The sequence below is a fragment of the Lepidochelys kempii genome, chromosome 8 (genome assembly GCF_965140285.1).
Source record: "Lepidochelys kempii isolate rLepKem1 chromosome 8, rLepKem1.hap1, whole genome shotgun sequence".
NCBI classification, from domain to species: domain Eukaryota; kingdom Metazoa; phylum Chordata; order Testudines; family Cheloniidae; genus Lepidochelys; species Lepidochelys kempii.
The window spans coordinates 89,246,783-89,266,038 of record NC_136387.1 but is presented as its reverse complement, the minus strand read 5'-3'; the positions used below and the strand labels follow the sequence as shown (position 1 = coordinate 89,266,038).

Below are 19,256 nucleotides of genomic sequence, written 5' to 3'. Positions count from 1 at the left end.
CTCTGGACTTTCTTCAATTTGTCCACATCTTTCCTGAAATGTGGTGCCCAGAACTGGACACAATACTCCAGCTGAGGCCTAATCAGCACGGAGTAGAGCGGAAGAATTACTTCTCGTGTCTTGCTTACAATACTCCTGCTAATACATCCCAGAATGTGATGTTTGCTTTTTTTGCAACAGCGTTACACTATTGACTCGTATTTAGCTTGTGATCCACTGTGACCACCAGATCCCTTTTTGCAGTACTCCTTGCTAGGCAGTCATTTCCCATTTTGTATGTGTGCAACTAATTGTTCCTTCCTAAGTGGAGTACTTTGCATTTGTCCTTATTGAATTTCATCCTATTTACTTCACACCATTTCTCCAGTTTGTCCAGATCATTTTGAATTTTATTCCTATCCTCCATAGCACTTGCAACCCTTCCCAGCTTGGTATCATCTTCAAACTTTATAAGTGTACTCTCCATCAATGATTTAGATAATGGCATAAAGATATTGAACAGAACCGGGCCCAGAACCGATTCCTGCAGGACCCCACTCATTATGCCCTTCCAGCATGACTGTGAACCACTGACAACTACTCTCTGGGAACGATTTTCCAACCAGTTTTGCACCCACCTTATAGTAGCTCCATCTAGGTTGTATTTCCCTAATTTGTTGGAGAAGGTCATGCGAGACCGTATCAAAAGCCTTACAAAGTCAAGATATACCACATCTACAGCTTCCCCGCTATCAGCTTTCTCTGACAGGGTAACAAGCCTTGTTATTAGGTTGGTTTGACATGATTTGTTCTTGACAAATCCATGCTGACTGTTACTTATCACCTTATTATCTTCTAGGTATTTGCAAATAAATTGCTTAATTATTTGCTCCTGCACCTGGAAAGATAATGAAGTTAAGCTGACTGGTCTGTAATTCCCTGGGTTGTCCTTATTTCCTTTTTATAGATGGGCACTATATTTGCCCTTTTCCGGTCTTCTGGAATGTCTCCCGTCTTCCATGACTTTTCAAAGATAACTGCTAATGGCTCAGATATCTCCTCAGTCAGCTCCTTGAGTATTATAGGATGCATTTCATCAGGCCCTAGTGATTTGAAGACGTATAACTTGTCTCAGTAATTTTTGACTTTCTCTATTTTAAACTTTTTGATCCTACCTCATTTTCACTGGCATTCACTATGTTAGACATCCAGTTGCCACCAACCTTCTTTGTTTCAGTTTTCACCAAGAAGTCATTAAGTATATCTGCGATTTCCACATTTTCTGTTATTGTCTTTTCCCACTCATTGAGTAATGGGCCTACTCTGTCCTTGATCTTCCTCTTGCTTCTAATGTATTTGTATTTGTTTTCTTGTTTCCTTTTATGTCCCTAGCTAGTTTGATCTTGTTTTGTGCATAGGCTTTTCTAACTTTGTCCCTACATACTTGTGTTATTTGTTTATATTCATCCTTTGTAATTTGACTGAATTTCCACTTTTTGTAGGACTCTCTTGAGGTTTTTGATAATTGAAGATCTCCTAGTTAAGCCAGGGTTGTTTCTTGCCATACTTCCTATTTTTCTTATGCAGTGGGATAGTTTGCTCTTGTGCCCTTAATAATGTCTCTTTGAAAAACTGCCAACTGTCTTCAATTGTTTTTCCCCATAGACTTGCTACATGGCAAAAGAGAGATTTGAAGAAGGATAATGAATTACTTTTGCGGATGTTGATGGGGAACTTCTTCCAGGCGTGACCGGCAGCATAAGAGGAAGCATGAATGTGCTTGATTGAAAATTTAAGAAGTGAGCAACGGAGGCTGGCAACATGGACTGATCAGAGGTGATAGGTAGGGTGGGGATGGGTCATGAAGAGCCTAGAAAGTTAAGGTAGGGCTGCAAACAGAGGGATGGTGTGGTCAAAGCAACGGGCTAGGATGATGATCTTTGCAGCTGTATTCTGAATGACATGAGTGGGCAGGATGGCATTTGCCAAGGCCAGAAAAAAAGGATGATGAGAACATAGATGAGAATTTTGAAAATATTTAATAGCAAGCTGTTCATTAAGTGAGCACCATCTATTCTGTGCACTAAATGAGGCAGGGGTTCTCTGGCAAAAATAGTGTTTCATAATACATACACACAAAGGGTTCCACAGGCAGCCTTAATTCTGGCATTTCCTGAATCAGTTTCCTCCTACACACTGCCTGAGTGCCAACAGGGGGCAGTTACTGGGAACACAGGATTGAGAGAGAGGTGCACAGCCTCACCCTGGCACAGAGCAGCTGCGAGCAGCCATTCCAGGGATAATGTGTCTTCACCCCTTTAGCCCTCAGCTGGAGGGAACAAGCACAGTTGTTCTGTGTGGGTGCTGCTTACACAGTGCAGTCACTTACAGTATCTGTAAGAGGATGGAGCATGTGCAGTCCAGGACCTGCTCTGTATATGCTCTGTGGGGATGGTGCAGGCAGAATCTGGTCAGTACTAGGAGCTGTGAGAGGCTCGAGTATGCTCATCAGGGGCAGAATCCTCAGTAATTTTAGCTGTTAAACTTTAGCAAATGTCTACTAAGCATGTGCAAACCGCAATTTTTCAAATTTGGCCAAATTGGGATGGATTTTTACAAGGATGGCAAAAAGGCACATCTCTGACACAAAGGCTATTCCGCTGCCAGATTCAGGTTTGTACTCCAAAGTATCCGGTTGCTAGAACTTTCCTACAAAAAAGATCACCAGATTTTTTTTTTTAACATTGAAAAACATTTTTTCCCCAGCCCCATTCCCAGAAATGGCTGAACCATTTTGGCTGAAATTAAACAAACAAAAAACCAGCCTGAGGCAGATACCCAGTATGGAACATTTTGAGCTCCAGTGTTTAAAGTTTAGTAAAGTTTAAGTAACTGAAAATAGGGCCTTATAATGGGAAGTGTCAGACAACCTAATAATAGGCTACCAGACCAGCTACAATTTTGTGTTGAATTATGAATTGTGGCCCAGCTTGTGCTGCTGTGAAAGGGAGGACAGTGGTTGGAAAGTACTCCTTTGGTGGGTAGTCATATCATGTGTAGTAGAGAAGGAAGAGATGTAGCCTGCACAGAACTGCTACCCTTGTCTCCCCCAAACTCCTACACTGGTGGGCAGGAGGTGGTAGAGAATGGTAGTCTTGGCTCCACCATCTAACATGGTCACTACCACCCCAGGGACTGACGATACACTTGCATCGGGTCTATATCTGGAACAGGATACTTTCCGCCTCAGAGCAAACGGGAGCCTAGAAAGTGGATTCTGACTCAAATTCATAATCTGCCCTGTGCTCCAGGGACAGCACAACAATGTGTTGACCCTTAGTTAAAGACTCATGACAAAGCCATGATTTACACCTTTTCATAGGCAACAAACACTTTACACATGTGCTTATATTCTAGATCTAAATACACGTTATTTCTGAGTTGCAAAGAGAATATTGTCGTGAAAAATATATGTAATTAAATGGACATAATGAACTTAAAATTTAGCCCAAAATATGTATACTTGGAAAGTTTTCTCTAAAAAAACTAACACAATAAAATTTTAACTATGCATTGAAGAAGACATTGTTTATAAACAAATAACTATGTACCTGCAGTGTTTGAAACCCAAACATTACAGAATTGAGAATCTGAAAATGAAACAGATTTAATTAATTTTTTCATTTTCTAAACCGAGAGAAATGCGAAAAGTAAACAGCCTCTGGTGGGATTACAATTCTTATGATGCAGTCACTTTTAATAGTTTTAGCTGATGTCACCAACATAGGTAAATAAAGGTCTGTGTATAACTTGCGCCATTTAAGTTGCTCCTAAAATCTTCTCAAGGATGAGAGGCGCCTCAAGGTGGAGGCTGTATTAACTTTTGGACTGATTTTTTTTCCCACTCTTTGTTTGCCAGTATTTGGGTATATTGCACAAACACCAAAATACTGAGAGAGACACTATTCTTAGCGCAGTTCCATACTGGAGATTTCCAAGACCCAAGATATTTGGCTCTGCTTCTTGGAACCAGATTTCAGAATATTTTAAGATTCACACATTGCTAGTTACTATTGACTTAAATTGGAATTTTCTCTGAGTAAGTCATGCCCTGTGGTCCAACTTCTGTTCCAGCTGTAATTTATAATTACAAAGGGTAGGGATAGTAGAAGAGTGTATGAATGATTTGATGAAGCGGATGCTTGAATCAGTTGTATGTGATTATCCTTTATCAATCCTTTATAAAAAAAAAAAAAGTAGATATTGAAATGTATTTAAGTGTTTAGTATTGCTATAATTTTTACCAGAAGATTATACATATACCACACTAGCTGAAGCCAGTTTGACTGGGTAATATAATAGTGGCTGCAATAACTGAACCTTTTATATCTAGTATGCTGGTTCAAAACTACCCCGAATTAGTAGTGAACAAATTTTCTATTGTATGGCTGTTTAGAGACAGTCAGAATCGGTGATCAGTAATGAATCAGTGGTCTCAGTTCAATTCTGGGGGATCAGAATCCCTATCGTAGAAGCTACCATTGCAACTGGCACTAATTACAAACCTGATTGGCCATCTAAGTGCAGACACCAAAAAATTGATAGAATTGCATCCTGGGTTACAGGTGAGAGAGAGAAAGACCAGTCTGGGCAATAGCTTTTGGGGGTTTTGTTGGTCCTCTCTCTCTGAAGCTGCTTCTCAAACTCTGCATGTATGAAATGTGTAATATTGCAAAACATTCTTATGTTGCATTGCAATCTCAGTCTCAGAAGTGATCACATGGGTTTTTGTCTCCGAAGAGTAAATTTGCTTATTGATCTCTGTAAGAGAGCCCTCAGAGGGCCAGGTGGTGTAATGGGCAGTACACCCAGTATTGCCTCTGAGCAGGAAGGCCTTTCAATCAAGTTCCTCACCCGAGGATAAATTTAGCTTCACCTCGGGTTTGCAGTGTCTTTGTCCTCTATCAGAGGGGAAATGGCACTGGAATGTGGCTTATGACCCTGCTGCAGCAGGGGCAATTGTTAGGGGAGCTTGGGCCCTCCCATTCCACCAGGTTCTGACCCAGGGCACTGTGGGAGTCAACAATATGTGGTACCCTGGGGTGCCCTCAGAGTGACCCTCCTTGGATCACTTCCTACCATCCATCTCTTCCCATGTCTTCAGTTCCACTATAAGATAACAAAAGAAAAAGAAAAGCCCCAACTGGGCTCAAGCACACACTCCTATTTCTCACATGGAGGTGTCTTCAGCACCCTTGTCCAGGAGCTCTCAGGGTAGGTCTGTCTTCCTGCCCCTGACTGAGCTGAGTTACTCTCTTTTAAGCTTCCTCTCTAATTGGATCATGCTCTGCAGGTTGGAAGGGGTGGGGCTACCTGGGCCCAGTATTGTCCTGTAACTCCTTTGGACCCAGTGTGGAGTTTGTCACAATCTCATTAATAAAATATACACTTTTAGTTCTGTATTCTTAAGCAGCCCACATCACAGCCTGACAACTGTGATTACCCTCAATGAATAACAGAGCAGGCTGTTAAAAAGTCTTTAAGAAATATTCTAAACCAAATAGTCAAACTTGCTGAGGAAATTCCCAGCATGAATAGAGTGAATACTTCATGCCTTATATGCCAGTTTTTTTTTAAAAAAAACCCCACACATTTATTTCTATACAGGGTTGCTGCTACCAGAAGAAAACATTCTGAATGCCTGTAAGAAAAAAATGACAACTTGGTAGCTTTTTAGCATCATTAAAAACTTATTTTCCTTTGTAATCTGAGTACTAAAAATTGCAGAATGTAGAAAAAATGTGGCTACCTATCTCTGTCACCTGTCACCATGGTATCAAAATATATTGCCGGGGTGGCCAAACTGGGGCTTGCGAGCCATATGCGGCTCTTTTACCATTAAAGTGTAGCTCATGGAGCCCCCTCGCATGTCCCCCATTCTCCACCTACCAGACTTGGGGGGAGCTTGGGACTTCTGCCTTGCAGCGGGGTGGTGGTGTAGAGCTTTCTGCCCAGCAGGGAGTGAGGTCTTGGGGCTTCTTCCCAGTGGGGCGAGGGGTCTTGGGGCTTCATCAGGAGCGGGGCTGAAGCCCCGAGCCCTGGCAGGCATGCCCTAGCTCTTGAACATCTGAAGATTGTCATATGTGGCTCAGAGGGTCAGTAAGTTTGGCCACCTCTGATATATTGCATAATTTGTAACAATAAATGGATCATGGTTACCATTACTTTTCTGTGACTTCACCTGTATTCTGAACTTGGGTAGTTTTTATAGGAAAGAACACCTACAACCAATGTTCTCTTTAAGAGATCTAAACTTCAGGCTGGCCACATTAAGGTGGTAACTGTTATCAACATGTAGCGTAGCATCCATAAAAGTGAATAGTGTTATGCTTCTTTTGTTGAGGTAGAGTCATTTATCTCTGGCTAGTATGAACCAAGTCTTCCATGTTCCCTTGGTCTCAGTAGGAGGACGGAGCATTTCTGAAGAGACAAAATATATAGAATACAAAATGCTGTAACACAAATGATGCTCGTGTCTCTGAAAGGGGAAAAGCCAAAAATTAAGCCAAATTTCTTGGTATAGACAGTTTAAACAGTCTATACCAAGAAAACTGAATATACTGTGATTAAATACCAAGAGTTCAGAACTACCACTGCTTAGAAGCTGGATAAATCTTGTTCAACCTGCAGTAAACAATTACATTTGGATAATTTTACCAGAATATTTAAGATAAATTCAAGGACAATCTTTTCCAATAGCTTCTTGCTGCTTCTTTCTTTTTACGCTTTGTCCCCCAGCTCTTTTTATTCTGCAAACCAAATTGTTGCTGTGTGTTGTGTTGTCTATGACCATTTATAATACCCCCACAGTGGTCCCTTTTGATAGCTTTTGCAAAAAGTAGTTGTATTTGTCCAGTCATTTGATGTGGGAGTAGAGCTATTGACTATATAATTTTAAACCAATAAATTAAAATCAAAATTTTATCTTTCATCTTGTGCTAGTGGAAATTGCAGTGAATTGTAAATAGTATGAGAAATTCAAACAGATTTTTCTATCGCTTTAGCGTGGCGAATCGGTCTTGCTAATGCTAAACCACACCACAGTGTATACATGCATTTAATAGTCAGAGATGTATTACAGCTTCTTTTTAACCACCACTGGGAAATTTTCAGTAAAAAGTAAGCAAAGCTCTCAGACATGTTGCAAATATTTTAATGGCACTCTTCAGAGGCCACCTTCCAGAAGCTCTAGGCTGTGAAGCAGCAGATGTTGCAAACAAGCAGAAGGAGGAGAGTGTGAGATTTTTTTTTTCTTTAGCAGAATGAAAAAAGAAAACTGAAACAGTCTGTTCAAAAATTATTTTCATTTCCTAGTCCAAAAGACTGTTTGTTGGACATTGTTCAGAGTTCCATAAAAGAGCACACTATTGAGAGCTCTTTTTGTTGTCTACTGAGTCAGAGCTCTTCCTGGCTTATTCGAAATAATACCTTTGCTATTACAATTTTATTATTTTTATACACTGGGGTTACATATGATTTAGGACGTCATTTCCTATGCTGCAATATGCCTTTTCCTTTACCATACTGTAGTAATGGTTGAGCACCTGCATCTTGAGTCAGATTGACACTATTCCTGTTGTTCAGGCCTAATATAAATAAAACAAGTGTTTCAAGAAAAAATAGTTATTGGGGTGGGGGAGATGGGAAAGAACAAATTATTTAGTAAAAATATATATAGGGTGATTTTTAAAAACCCACAAAACACTAAATATTTTTGATTGACTCATTTCTAGTTTGAAAATAAGGGCTTATTTTTTTTTGTCAGATTTGCTGCTTTTTCAGACAGAGCTAATGGCAAAATCAAGAGTAGAGCAGAAAGAATTAACATCCTTGAATTCAAACGGGAGACTGACTGTGTTCCTGCTAAATATTTTGCCAACAGTACTTATCAGTGGAATGCAGTCAGCATGTCACTTGGGCCTTCTTGAAAGGGGATATTATTTTTAAATTTCTACAGGGAATCCATTATGTTCCTTAAAATAATTTTCATTTGTTGGTCTATATTTCATAGGAGCACTACAAAACTAGCATTGATGGTATTTAAAGTACAATTCTCCCCTGAAAAGTGACTGTATATCAATGTGAAGTTTAATATGTATTATGTCTTAGTGGTTTTCACATCACAAGTGCTCAGTTTACAAATTAAAAGATGGTGGTTTTTCTCACTGCCAATTCTGGAGAATCAGATTAGCTTCTTTCTTTCACCACATCACTATTTATTAATAAAGGTTCTGGAGATGGTGATCTCCCCTCTGTGACACCTGTGCAACCCTACTGTCATCACTGTGTTTGCACAAGTAAATAACCAGAACCACGTAAACCCCTCCGTTGATGCTGCATTAGAGGGAATGGAATCAAGCTTTCTCTCCCTTATAACCAAAGCCTTCCCAGAGCTAACATGAGTAAAAAGCAGTTGGGACTTGCATTGAGAGCAAGCACATATTACTCTGCGCACACACATGGGGAGCTTATCTGTTGAGCAAAAATGTGTCATTTTCCACAGTAATTCTTTTCAAGGTAGAACTGTATTTTAATAATCACTATATTACCTAAAAATAAGATTTTTAAAATTCTCAAGTTAAGGGTATTGGAAAGGGCAGTAATTTTTACTTTTCAAATAAAATGTTAAAATCTGATATTTAAACGGACTCCTTTATTATAAAATGAAGTTTTGTCTTTTTTTAATCACCAGTCAGAGAGTGGAGATGGATGGCAGGAGAGAGGTCACTTGATCATTACCTGTTAGGTTCACTCCCTCTGGGGCACCTGGCATTGGCCACTGTCGATAGACAGGATACTGGGCTGGATGGACCTTTGGTCTGACCCAGTATGGCCGTTCTTATGCAGTACCAGCAATCTGCATTTCTTTTGAAATACTCCTCTAGTGAATTCGTTGACAGGTTAGCATTATCTTTTGGGACTCAGAGTATGTCTTGTGAAGAAAATATAGTTTTCCAGCATCTGTTACATGAACAGTTTTTTCTTACTTTTTTATTTTCTATGGGGTTGACTCATCCTTGCTAATGTCTCTGTGTGGAACAATGATCTAAGTGACAGAGTGAGGAGCTTCCTAATTATTTTGATCTGAATGTGTTTTCACAAAGTATTCCTTTTGGAAGAAGCACCCAATTACTCTGACACTGGCAGAAAGCATTGTAAAAAGAGTCAGCCAACTACCTTTCCTCTCCCACAGCATACACATCTTTCCACTTTTGTGCACTGGACTGTTTTTTTTATTTTATCCTAATACCAGGGCTTAAAAATGTATAAATAATAGAATCTTTAGCAGGAAAAAGTGTTAATTGAAAATATAATCTATCCTTGTTGGCAGTTGTAGATCGTCTCAAAGTTTGGAGGCTTCGTTTAGAAAGGCTCTGATTCAATAGATACGGTATTGGTCATCCTCTTAGTTTTTGCCTCTCTCACTTAGCTTCTGTAGACTGGTTCTGGGGTTCCTTACTATGATTCCAGTGTTTCATGTGTAGATATGAGCAAGTTTAGTAGAAGTTGCTCTTAAAGGTTTTGTTGCAGGTTGTTGGGTGTATATATTAACCATTTTCTGGGTTAATGAGCTTTTTCAGCCAGGCTTCAGTGTTCTTTGTTCAATTGTCCAAGAATCTCTTATTGTTGTGGTCAGGAAAAGACTCAGGCTGTTAGTTATTTCAAATTTCCATTATTGGAAACACCAGGTTCTAGGTAAGTTTGCTCAATAGCTATACCTGAGAAAGCTGGGCTCTCCACTTCAAGAAGCACCTCATGGAAGTCGCCATGAGGCCTCAGTCCAACCCACGCCAGGGAACCCCGTGTGTATATGGGCCTGAGCAAGCCAGGAGTGCACCTCTGGCTACAGAGATTGAGTCTGGCTCTGGTGGTACTGCCGCTATGGACCCCATGACGGGGCCTAGTTGGCAGGCAAGGAGGCATGTGCATAAGCATGCAGTAAGTCTTCCTCCAAACCAAAGAAGGACAATGTTCCTTCCATGAGTTCCAGCCACAGAGAGACAACTGAGCATTTCAGCAGATCCCCCGGTACTGAGCACTGACACCTGTCTGCCCTCAAGGTCTTCCTCCCTTAAGACTAGGGATCTGTCAGTTCTGGGGCAGTCCTCTGCTCCGACACTGGCTCCAGCTATGGAACGGATATTGTTAACACTGGGGCAATCGGAGAAATCACCAGAACCACATGAGCAGCTCATCATAGAGAACCAAGTTCTCCATGGCTTCCTCTGCAAACTGCACTGGGGAGGTCTGATTCCTATCCAGGACTTGGTGAAATCAGGTCACGCTTTGACTCATCTGCCTGTGGTTTATGTGTTTCCACTGGCTCTGATGGTACCACCATCAGAACTGGGATCTGAGTTCTCATCATTGGAGGATTGCAATGGAGCACAAAGGCCGCCCATTCCCTACCATCACTATGAGTACTCTAAAGGACTGCTAGCAGTGTGGCAGTACCCTCCTCTCCAGCAGCAGGGAAGTCATTGGTTGCCCTCTCCATGGGGCCTCCACAACATCTGCCGGATCCATCTTGCTGTCTTTATCAGGGATCCTGGCCCCGGTACCCACCCTTGGAACCCGCCCATTCAGCCAGGGAGGCTTCGCCCCTATCGTCGCTTAGGGCGTGCTGAACTGGTTATGGAGAACAAACCAATGAGTCCAGATGTGACAATACCACCGGAGCAAGAGCATTTCCCATCATCCTCTCCAGATGCTGCAGTAACTTCAGCCTCCCCCTCACCTCCCAGATGACTTTCAGCAATTCAAGAACTCCTGCAAAGGGTGGTGGATGAATTTCATATTCCACTGGAGGAAGTACAAGACAAGCAGCACCAGCTCCTGGACATCCTTTATTCCTTGGTACCAAGCAGCATTGCTCTACCAATCAATGATGCCATTCTCCAACCAGTCCAAACGTGGAGGCAGAGAAGAGAGACTACGTACCAGCTAAGTGGTTGGAGTTCCTTTTCTCACACTCCCCCACCAATTTCCTTGTGGTGTAAGCAGCAACAGAGAACAATCCAGGCAGCAACACCCATGCACCAACCTGACAGATAAGGAGGGCAGATGCTTAGACATTTTGGGACACAGGGTCTTCTCTTCAACAAGCCTCTAATTTCAAACTACCAGGTCTTGTTAGCCAAATATGGCTTCCTTAACTATAGTAAATTATAGGACTTTACTGAAAAGCTGCCTCAGCTAGATTGAATGTTTCCAGTATATCCTGGAGGAAGACAAGTTGGTGGCTAGAATGGCTCTACGTTCAGCCATGGATGCTATGGATACCTCATCACACTCTTTGGCCACATGCATCCTCATACAGAGGGAATTATGGTTGAACTCATCTGGTTTCCCCAGAGAGGAGCAGAATACCATTGAGGACCTTCCTTTTGATGAGTCGCGCCTGTTTAATCAGAAGACCAACAATTCCCTCCACTATGTCAAGGATTCCAGATTCAGACTTCAATCACTGGGTATTGATACACCTGCACACAAGCAGAAGTTCTGTCACCTACACAGAGATTCAGGACTCCCCAGTTCTTCCACCAGAGGCCATACAAACCTACTCCTAAGCTCCAGAAGCCCCAGTGATCTGGCTCCCTGTGTCTGCCTTCACAATCTTCATCATCTCACATTCAAACCTCTCAGAAACGATATTTGAGTGCTGTCAACCACCATGGAAATGCAACCAACCCATCTCCTTTGGGGTCATCTTACCAGCCTGGAGTGCAATAACAATGGACAAGTGGGTCCTGTATGTCATCCACTATTGCTATACAATTGAGTTCCCCACTCTACCTCTGTCCATGTCCCCCCGCCTCCATCCCTTTACAGGGACCACTCTCATGATAATATCCTGGCCCTAGAAGTAGACTTCTTACCACAAAGGGGAGCTATAGAATATGTTCCTCTGAACTATCAGGGCACAAGGTTCTATTTGACTTACTTCCTGGTACCCAAGAAGAAGGGAGGGTGGAGGCCAATCCTGGAGATCCATTGCCTCAACCACTTTATTCACAAGCTCAAGTTTTGTATGGTCACCTTAGCATCATACTGTCTCTAGAAAAAGACATGTGGTTTACAGCTCTCAATATGCAGGACACTGATTTTTACATAGACATCCATCCAACCCACAAAAGATTCTTGTGGTTCACTGTGGGCCATCAGCATTTTCAGTACAGAGTCCTGCCATTTGGACTCTTCACTGCTCCTTGGGACTTTTCCAAAGTTTTCTCTGTCATAGCAGCCCACCTCCATCGCTTCCCCAATCTTGGTGGCTGGCTTCTAGTAGCACAATCCAGAGACAGAGCTGGAATCTTGGCTTCCATGTTGCTCAGACTCCTTTCATCCTTGGAAGTCCGCTTCAATGTTGAAAAATCAACTTTGATTCTCTCACAGTTCCTAGACTTCATAGGGGCCTCCATCAACTTGGTCACAAGCTTACCTATCAAGGGACAGGTTCCAGGCTCTGCAGGAACTCATCACCCGGTAGTCAACAGTTCATCTGTCCCAGTCAGGACTTCCTTATCTCTACTCGGCCACATGGCAGCCCGCACATAGGTGGGCCACTTTCAGACATATGTAGGGCAGCTACGGTTTGGTGCAGGACTCTGTGACGGATGCCTCATTTGACACGACTGTCCTCCATTCAACCATCCCATCCAAGGTACCTCTTGTTAATCACCATCAGTGGAATACAATAGGGACCATCACTTTAAGAAGAGGAGGTTACTTACCTGTAACTGGAAGTTCTTCGAGATGTGTGGTCCCTATCTGTATTCCGCTTCCCACCCTCCTTCCCCTCTGCTGTGGATCTGTTTGATTTGCAGTGGAGAAGGAACTGGAGAAGCAGTCAGTCTTCCCCCACCCTTCATCACCTCGGACGAAACCATGAGGCGAAGAGTGCATGCGCAGACCAATGGATGCTACTACTTCCAAATTGTCCAGCTTCGGATGCATGGCGCACATGAGTAAAATCTCAGTGGAATACAGTTAGGGTCAACACATCTCGAAGAACCTCCAGTTACAGGTAAGTAACCTCCTCATATTTATCTATTCTGTGCTGCATGGTTTTCTTTCTTTCAGTGTGTTCTGAGCTGTTGTATAATCCCCACTCTTTCTTTCTGCTTTTATATATTCTTATTAAAGGATTCTTCAAACTCTAAAATAAATGAGTTTTTAGTGTTACTATCTCCATTGGTTGTTTTGCCTCATCATGTGTTAGAGAATATCCCTGAAATTTTGCTTTGAACTCCAGATTAAGCATTTGCATGAATTTTATTAATCGGTTGGAATAATTCTTAGCGGGTTTTTTTGTCTTTTATCTGTAAATGCCGGCAAAGTAAAGAGTAATGTAACAGCTGATTAACACCTGATGTTCTGAAAGGATTAAATGTTTCCCTTTATTTCACTGGGGTGAGAGTCTAGAAACATAGTATCTCATTATCCCGTCTTTTAGAAGGGGAGCAGACAGGTCTTTTCTACATTTGTGCAGGTGGAAAGGGAAATAGAATAGCAGCAATTGAGGTAAGCTCTCTACTGTATTTCTGCTTTCTGGTCCATTCCCACTATGTGGAGGGTGCCAGCAGCTTTTAGGCCTGAAGGAGAACTGTACTGAAGAGAGAGATTTAGTGATTTTTGGAGGTTCCTGCCCCTCCTCCTTTTGAGTTTATAACTCTTCATGTTATACACTTTTCCCCAACTTAAACCAGAGTGCTAATACTGGAAGAAAAGGTCTTAGGTCTGTATGCATCACAGTGAACGTTACATCAGCGTTAACCAAGCAATGTTATTGATGATGATGCCAAGAAATAGAAATGAAGGCAAACAGGCAGCAGTGATATAGTGGACTAAAGGTTGGGAGACTTCGGTCCTTCTCCCAGCTTGGCTATTGACTTGCTGTGAGACCTTGGGAAGTCACTTAACTTCTGTTTCAACTTCCCCATCAGAAAAATGAAGCTAAATAAGACTTACCCACTTTTGTAAAATGCTTTGAGATCTATGGATGAAAAGAGCTATGTAAGACCCTGAGGTTAGGATGGTGTGTTCTGTAATTGATATGTTAGCAGCTGTATTCAACTTCTATTGAGAGGCCAGAATACTTCCACCTAGGTCTGGCTTGATATGGGCTATCTTTCCCTTCTTCACTTTTCACATAATCTAGGAAATCACTTTTTTTCCTATTTAAAGGGACATCTTCTCCTGCTTAAATATGGAGGATGTTCTTAGCTATTCCCCAGCCATTAGCATTCCATTCCAACTACCAACAACTCTAATTTACAGGAAGACAAGATAATCTTCCCTGTAAACTCCTTGCCTGGAATCTGTTGCCTTTTATATGTAAAAGTTGGCCCCATGTACACCTAAAGCCAAGACAAACCAAAATGCAATGTGAATAAGCACAACATGCCCAGAAATCCTAATACTACCATCCCACCCATTTTTTGCCTACCACCTTTCCAGAGTAACAACTCCTCCTCCTCCTCCTCCCCTTCCTTCCCAGTGCCTCCTGCACGTCACAGAAGAGGTGTTCAGCTGCGTGCAGGAGGCGCTGGGAGGGAGGGAGAGGAGCGGGGATTGGTGTTCCCCAGGTAGGGGGCAGAAAGAGGCAGGGAAGAGGTGAGGTGGGGTGGGCGTGGGGCCTCGGGCTGAGAGGGTGGCTGGGGGGGGGTCCGTGAAAATTTTTAAATAAAAATGGGGTTCCAGTTTCCTAAAGTTTGAGAACTGCTGCACTAGATAATACTTAGTCCTGTCTCAGTGCAGGGGACTGGACTAGATGACTTACCAAGATCCCTTCCAGTTCTATATTTCTATGATTCTATTCTATCATTAAATTTCACAATACTAGCTCATCTTAAAAAAAATCCATAAGAACATTCTTTCTTTAAAATAAAAGTTCAGATTTAAATTAATTTCCTCCTGCTCCAGTGGAATTGACAGATTTCTCAACCATCAGCATTAGCCATCTCCTTTCAGTCACCCTTTGCTGGCCATCTCAGTGGTCTTAGTTCTGTTTCAGATATGTGGGCTCTCGCTGCCATAAAGGTTTTTGTTTTGTTCCTACTCGGCCATTATAGTCCTCCATAATAGCAGTGAGAACTGCTGCACAGCATGCTACTCCAACTATAGGATGCACATTCTTGCAGATTTTACCAAAGTTTCAGGTAATAATGAGTAGCTTTTTTTGTTGTTGTTTTGTTTTCTTGCTAGGTTGCCACTTGCATTTTTTCCCTTCCCCACCTTTCCCTTTTGCAAATTATGTGCTCATGCTAGCATTGGTTTGATTCAGAAAAGTCATCGTCAGGGACCCTTAGGATGTGTACAGAGGCTGCTTGGGAGCACACAGATTAGCATGTTACACTGTAACTGTGTTAGAACCCTCTTCAAAATTTCATGAAAATCTGACACATGCACAAGTATAAGGAAGGGCTGAATAGAGTCCAGTTGTCAAAACAATATTGAGCCAATAAGCATGTCATGGGTGGAGCTACTGCAGTGTGGGTTACACAAATAATTCTGAATGAAGATCTTTTTTATGTTGGGCCTGAATGAACCAGGTTGCACTGTTTTGTAATATGTTTGTAAACAGCTTTATTTTCTTAGTATATGCAGACAAATCTAGTATTTTTTTCTTGATGAAGTATTTTATTAAAAGGATTGATCGGGAGGGAGTTCTTATGAATTTTTCATGAGCTGGTATGTTCAGCTGAATGAATTCAGTGAGTGTCAGTGTATAGCTTGCAGACAAGCCACATCCACAAGGAGGCTACTGACACAGAAAGCACTTTGGCGCATTTTCAGAGGGAAAGCTGGGCTGATAAAGCTCTGTCTGATAAAGCATTGACTTATTCTTCGATTTAGGCTGCTGCTGTTTTAGGTAGCTTTTCCATTCGGGACTCAGCCTTGTGAATGACAGGGCTAGGCTTTGCCAATCTATCAGCATTTGAATCTGAAGCAATGTCTCTGTGATGTGTTTTTTGATATGTTTTTTGAATGGTGAAAGCTAACACAACATCCAAGCTATGACAGCAAAAGATTCTTCTAGGGAACTTGCTGCTCCAGAGTCAGATATCTACATAAAGACTTTCAAAGAACAAATGCATTTAGAACTTGAGCTTCCCAAACTGCCAGGGAACAGACCCACGTCTCCAAAAATTTCACCTCGCAGCTCTCCAAGGAACTCTCCATGCTTTTTCAGAAAGTTGCTGGTGAATAAAAGCATCCGTCAACGCCGTCGCTTTACAGTGGCGCATACATGGTAAGATCTGTTTGATATCTATTTGTCTTTACAAGCCAGTGCGTGTGTGGCTATGTTTTTAATGCTGAAAAATAAGCTGAGATCCATTCATAATACTTGCTGCAAGTGTGAAATGAACAGAACAGAGGGCAGCTGAAATACGTACAATGCAGTGCCTGTACAATTGTCATTCAGCTTCTGTTCTCCAGAATACGTACAGCCTATAATGCATGCATCTGTAGTTAATCTTCATTGAATAAAACAGGCACCCAGGAACTTTCATAGACATATTGTAGGCAAAGCATGTGGATTTCTTTCAGAGGAATCTTTGAAATGCTTTTTCTTTCTATATCAACTCTGATTGCAGGTAACAGTAGAACATAGACTGGGTCGTTTTTGCTATGCTACTGTCAGGCTTAAATGCTGGTAAAGGCTACAACTTTACTGAGTGGCTTTTGACTATTTTTGTTTGGTAAAAATGTTGTGCCTTCTTTCAGCCTCCTTTTAAAAGAAGGTTGTAGCTAAGATTCATATGTTTTAAATTGACCATTTTTGGGCAGTCAGCAATTTGCATGCTGTCACAGTTGATTTTGAGCTGAAGCTTATTACCACTTGGTGAAAATATAAAGGGAATTGCTGTATTAAGCCAGGTAAATGAAGTCATAAAGGATTAACAAAAGAAAGAGTGGCTCATATTTCGAGTGGTTCATATTTTCTCTCCTAAATTCATTGTGTGTGGTTACAAAACTTTTTTTATATAAACCTACTGTAGTCGACTACTAGAGCCAAATCTCCAAACTTTTAATAACATGCATGTTTGTATAACACACTCGCACACAGCCACATTCATTAACTTCCCTTTCTGTGAACTGAATCAGAGAAGGAAAGAGAGAACGAGGGAACCCCATATATATTTGTAAGGACCAGACATTTTAATATACCAAAAAAATAATTTACCTTTTGTATGTTTCTCCTTTCATAATGTAGAATGTTGTTCTTAAAATGGTGTGTTTTGAGTTGTGTTGGAAAAAGGTCAAAGCTGCATTTAAGCAAGAACTTTCTGAAATGAAGCACTAAACCTCCTTTACCTTAGATATTTGTTTCTGGCAAATTAGCAGCTGTAACAGTCGTTCTGGCTCTAGATCTGTGAGAAACTTTTAAGAAAAAACACTGATCATACATACAGGAATACGAGAATACCGAATTTATTATGTAATTTTTTTATGAACTTGTAACATAGCCTTTTATTCTAATTCATGGTTCGGGAATGGTGCATCTCTTTTTATAAAGAATATTATGGCACCCAAAGTGGTATAATAACTTTAGTATGGCCTTGAGCTTCATTTAGCCCTTTAATTGGTTACTAGCCAGTAGTGTCTAGGTCTGTATACATGAATTCCCTTGAATGTCTGTTATATCTTCTTATCAGGGGAACAATGGGATGTTAATTTCTCAATACATGCTGGTGTGGGGTGGGGTGGAGGGGGAGAACATATACTGTGAAGAGTGGTACTTCTGTGGGTGTTTTGGGGGTGTAATCAGATTAAGCTCATGGTTAGACATATGTAAGGTTTAATTAAACCTGGCATATTTAATCATAATATATTTTTAAAATATGGACAGATGGAAATTAAGTGTCTTCATTTGTCCGTATGTGTTGGGGTTTTTCTTATTCCAGATATTTTTTTAAAAAGTAACCATACTTGTTGAATTTTGTGAGGTTTTTACAATGTAATGGTGATGAACATATAATATAAATTTTTCCCCTCATATACTAAGTTTAATATTAGAAATACAAGAAAACCATCTATCCCAAGAATGTAATGTATTGTAGGTTTTGAACACATGTATGTATAACACCCCCCCACACACCCCTAGCAAACAGTACGTACTCTCCTTTCATTTTGTAATCTGCTCAATAAAATTGAAACAACTGAAATTAAAGTGAACTATTGAATTTTTAGATAACTTTTTTCTGAAATTATATTGGAATTTTTATGCAATTGTGTTACATATACTTGCCAAATAGGGTACTTTTGGTTTGTATATCTTGTTTGCTTTCTTTGTTTAGAATATATTTCTTCCGCTTCTTCTCTTCCCTCCCTCCCCCCTCGAAGATCCGGAAGATCAGTATATAGGGAAGGTCAATGTATACAGCATTAAATATCTTGTAACCTATATCTTTCATAGTAGAAGGTCTAAAAATAATTTTATTCTCTACGTACCTGATTCTGCCGTCCTTATTCACACTGAGCAGTATTGTTGATGTCAGTGGCACTACTGTTGGAGTAAAGCCCTTTTCAGCGTGTGAGGGTGGCAGAATTGGGCCCTCCTTGTACAAAAAAATACAAAAGATACTCACTCTCTAGCACACATTGCTGTTTCTAGCAGAGTTTTATTTAAATATTTGTCCTCAAGACTTTGTAAATAGTTCTTTAATAATATTTATATGACCTGGGTCACTTCCCCTATCTCTTACTGCATAATTCCCAGCTGTGCTGTGTGATGAGCCTTACCTTTTGAATGAACGGAAGTGAACTGATTTTTCTAACGTGTTTTTGCAATTTTCTCCCTCATTTTGGCTAATATTTTTATTTCTTTCTGTTTACTTTACATTTTAATGTCATAGAGTACAGGGGCCATATTATCTGAAAGCACAGTGGAGCTTTAGATATTTTTGAGATGTCCATCTTTCTTTTAGATCAAATATGTACTAAATGAAGAAAATACAGTGTGAGAGATAAAGTGTATTGAGAAATGTATACTTTAATTTTTTCTGTCAGACGGAGGATCCTTCCAGAAGTGAATATACCATAACTGAAATGAAAATATTTCTTTATATTTTAAAAAGTATACCCTATGGTAAATTATAAATCATATGCTGTCCTTAATTTTTGAAAATACAGCCTGTTTTGATTTACAAAATTTCCAGTTCTGGAATTTAACAAGTTAATTAGTATGGTATGATAAAGTGATAGCATTT

The 19,256-nt window shown here is 40.7% G+C and overlaps 1 protein-coding gene across 3 annotated transcripts in view; it reads left to right on the top strand.

The window, feature by feature from the left end:
• The window catches only part of PDE4B (phosphodiesterase 4B), a 395,151-nt gene that overhangs the window by 77,835 nt on the left and 298,060 nt on the right, over window positions 1-19,256 (top strand). The window contains exon 1 of one of the 3 annotated variants that reach the window (XM_073357425.2): window positions 15,803-16,294. The exons of the other annotated variants lie outside the window; for them this stretch is intronic. Coding sequence (XP_073213526.1) covers window positions 16,059-16,294 — 236 coding nt within the window. The 5' untranslated portion in view covers window positions 15,803-16,058. Of the gene's footprint in view, window positions 1-15,802; window positions 16,295-19,256 lie in introns of those variants that run through there. 3 annotated transcript variants of the gene reach the window in all.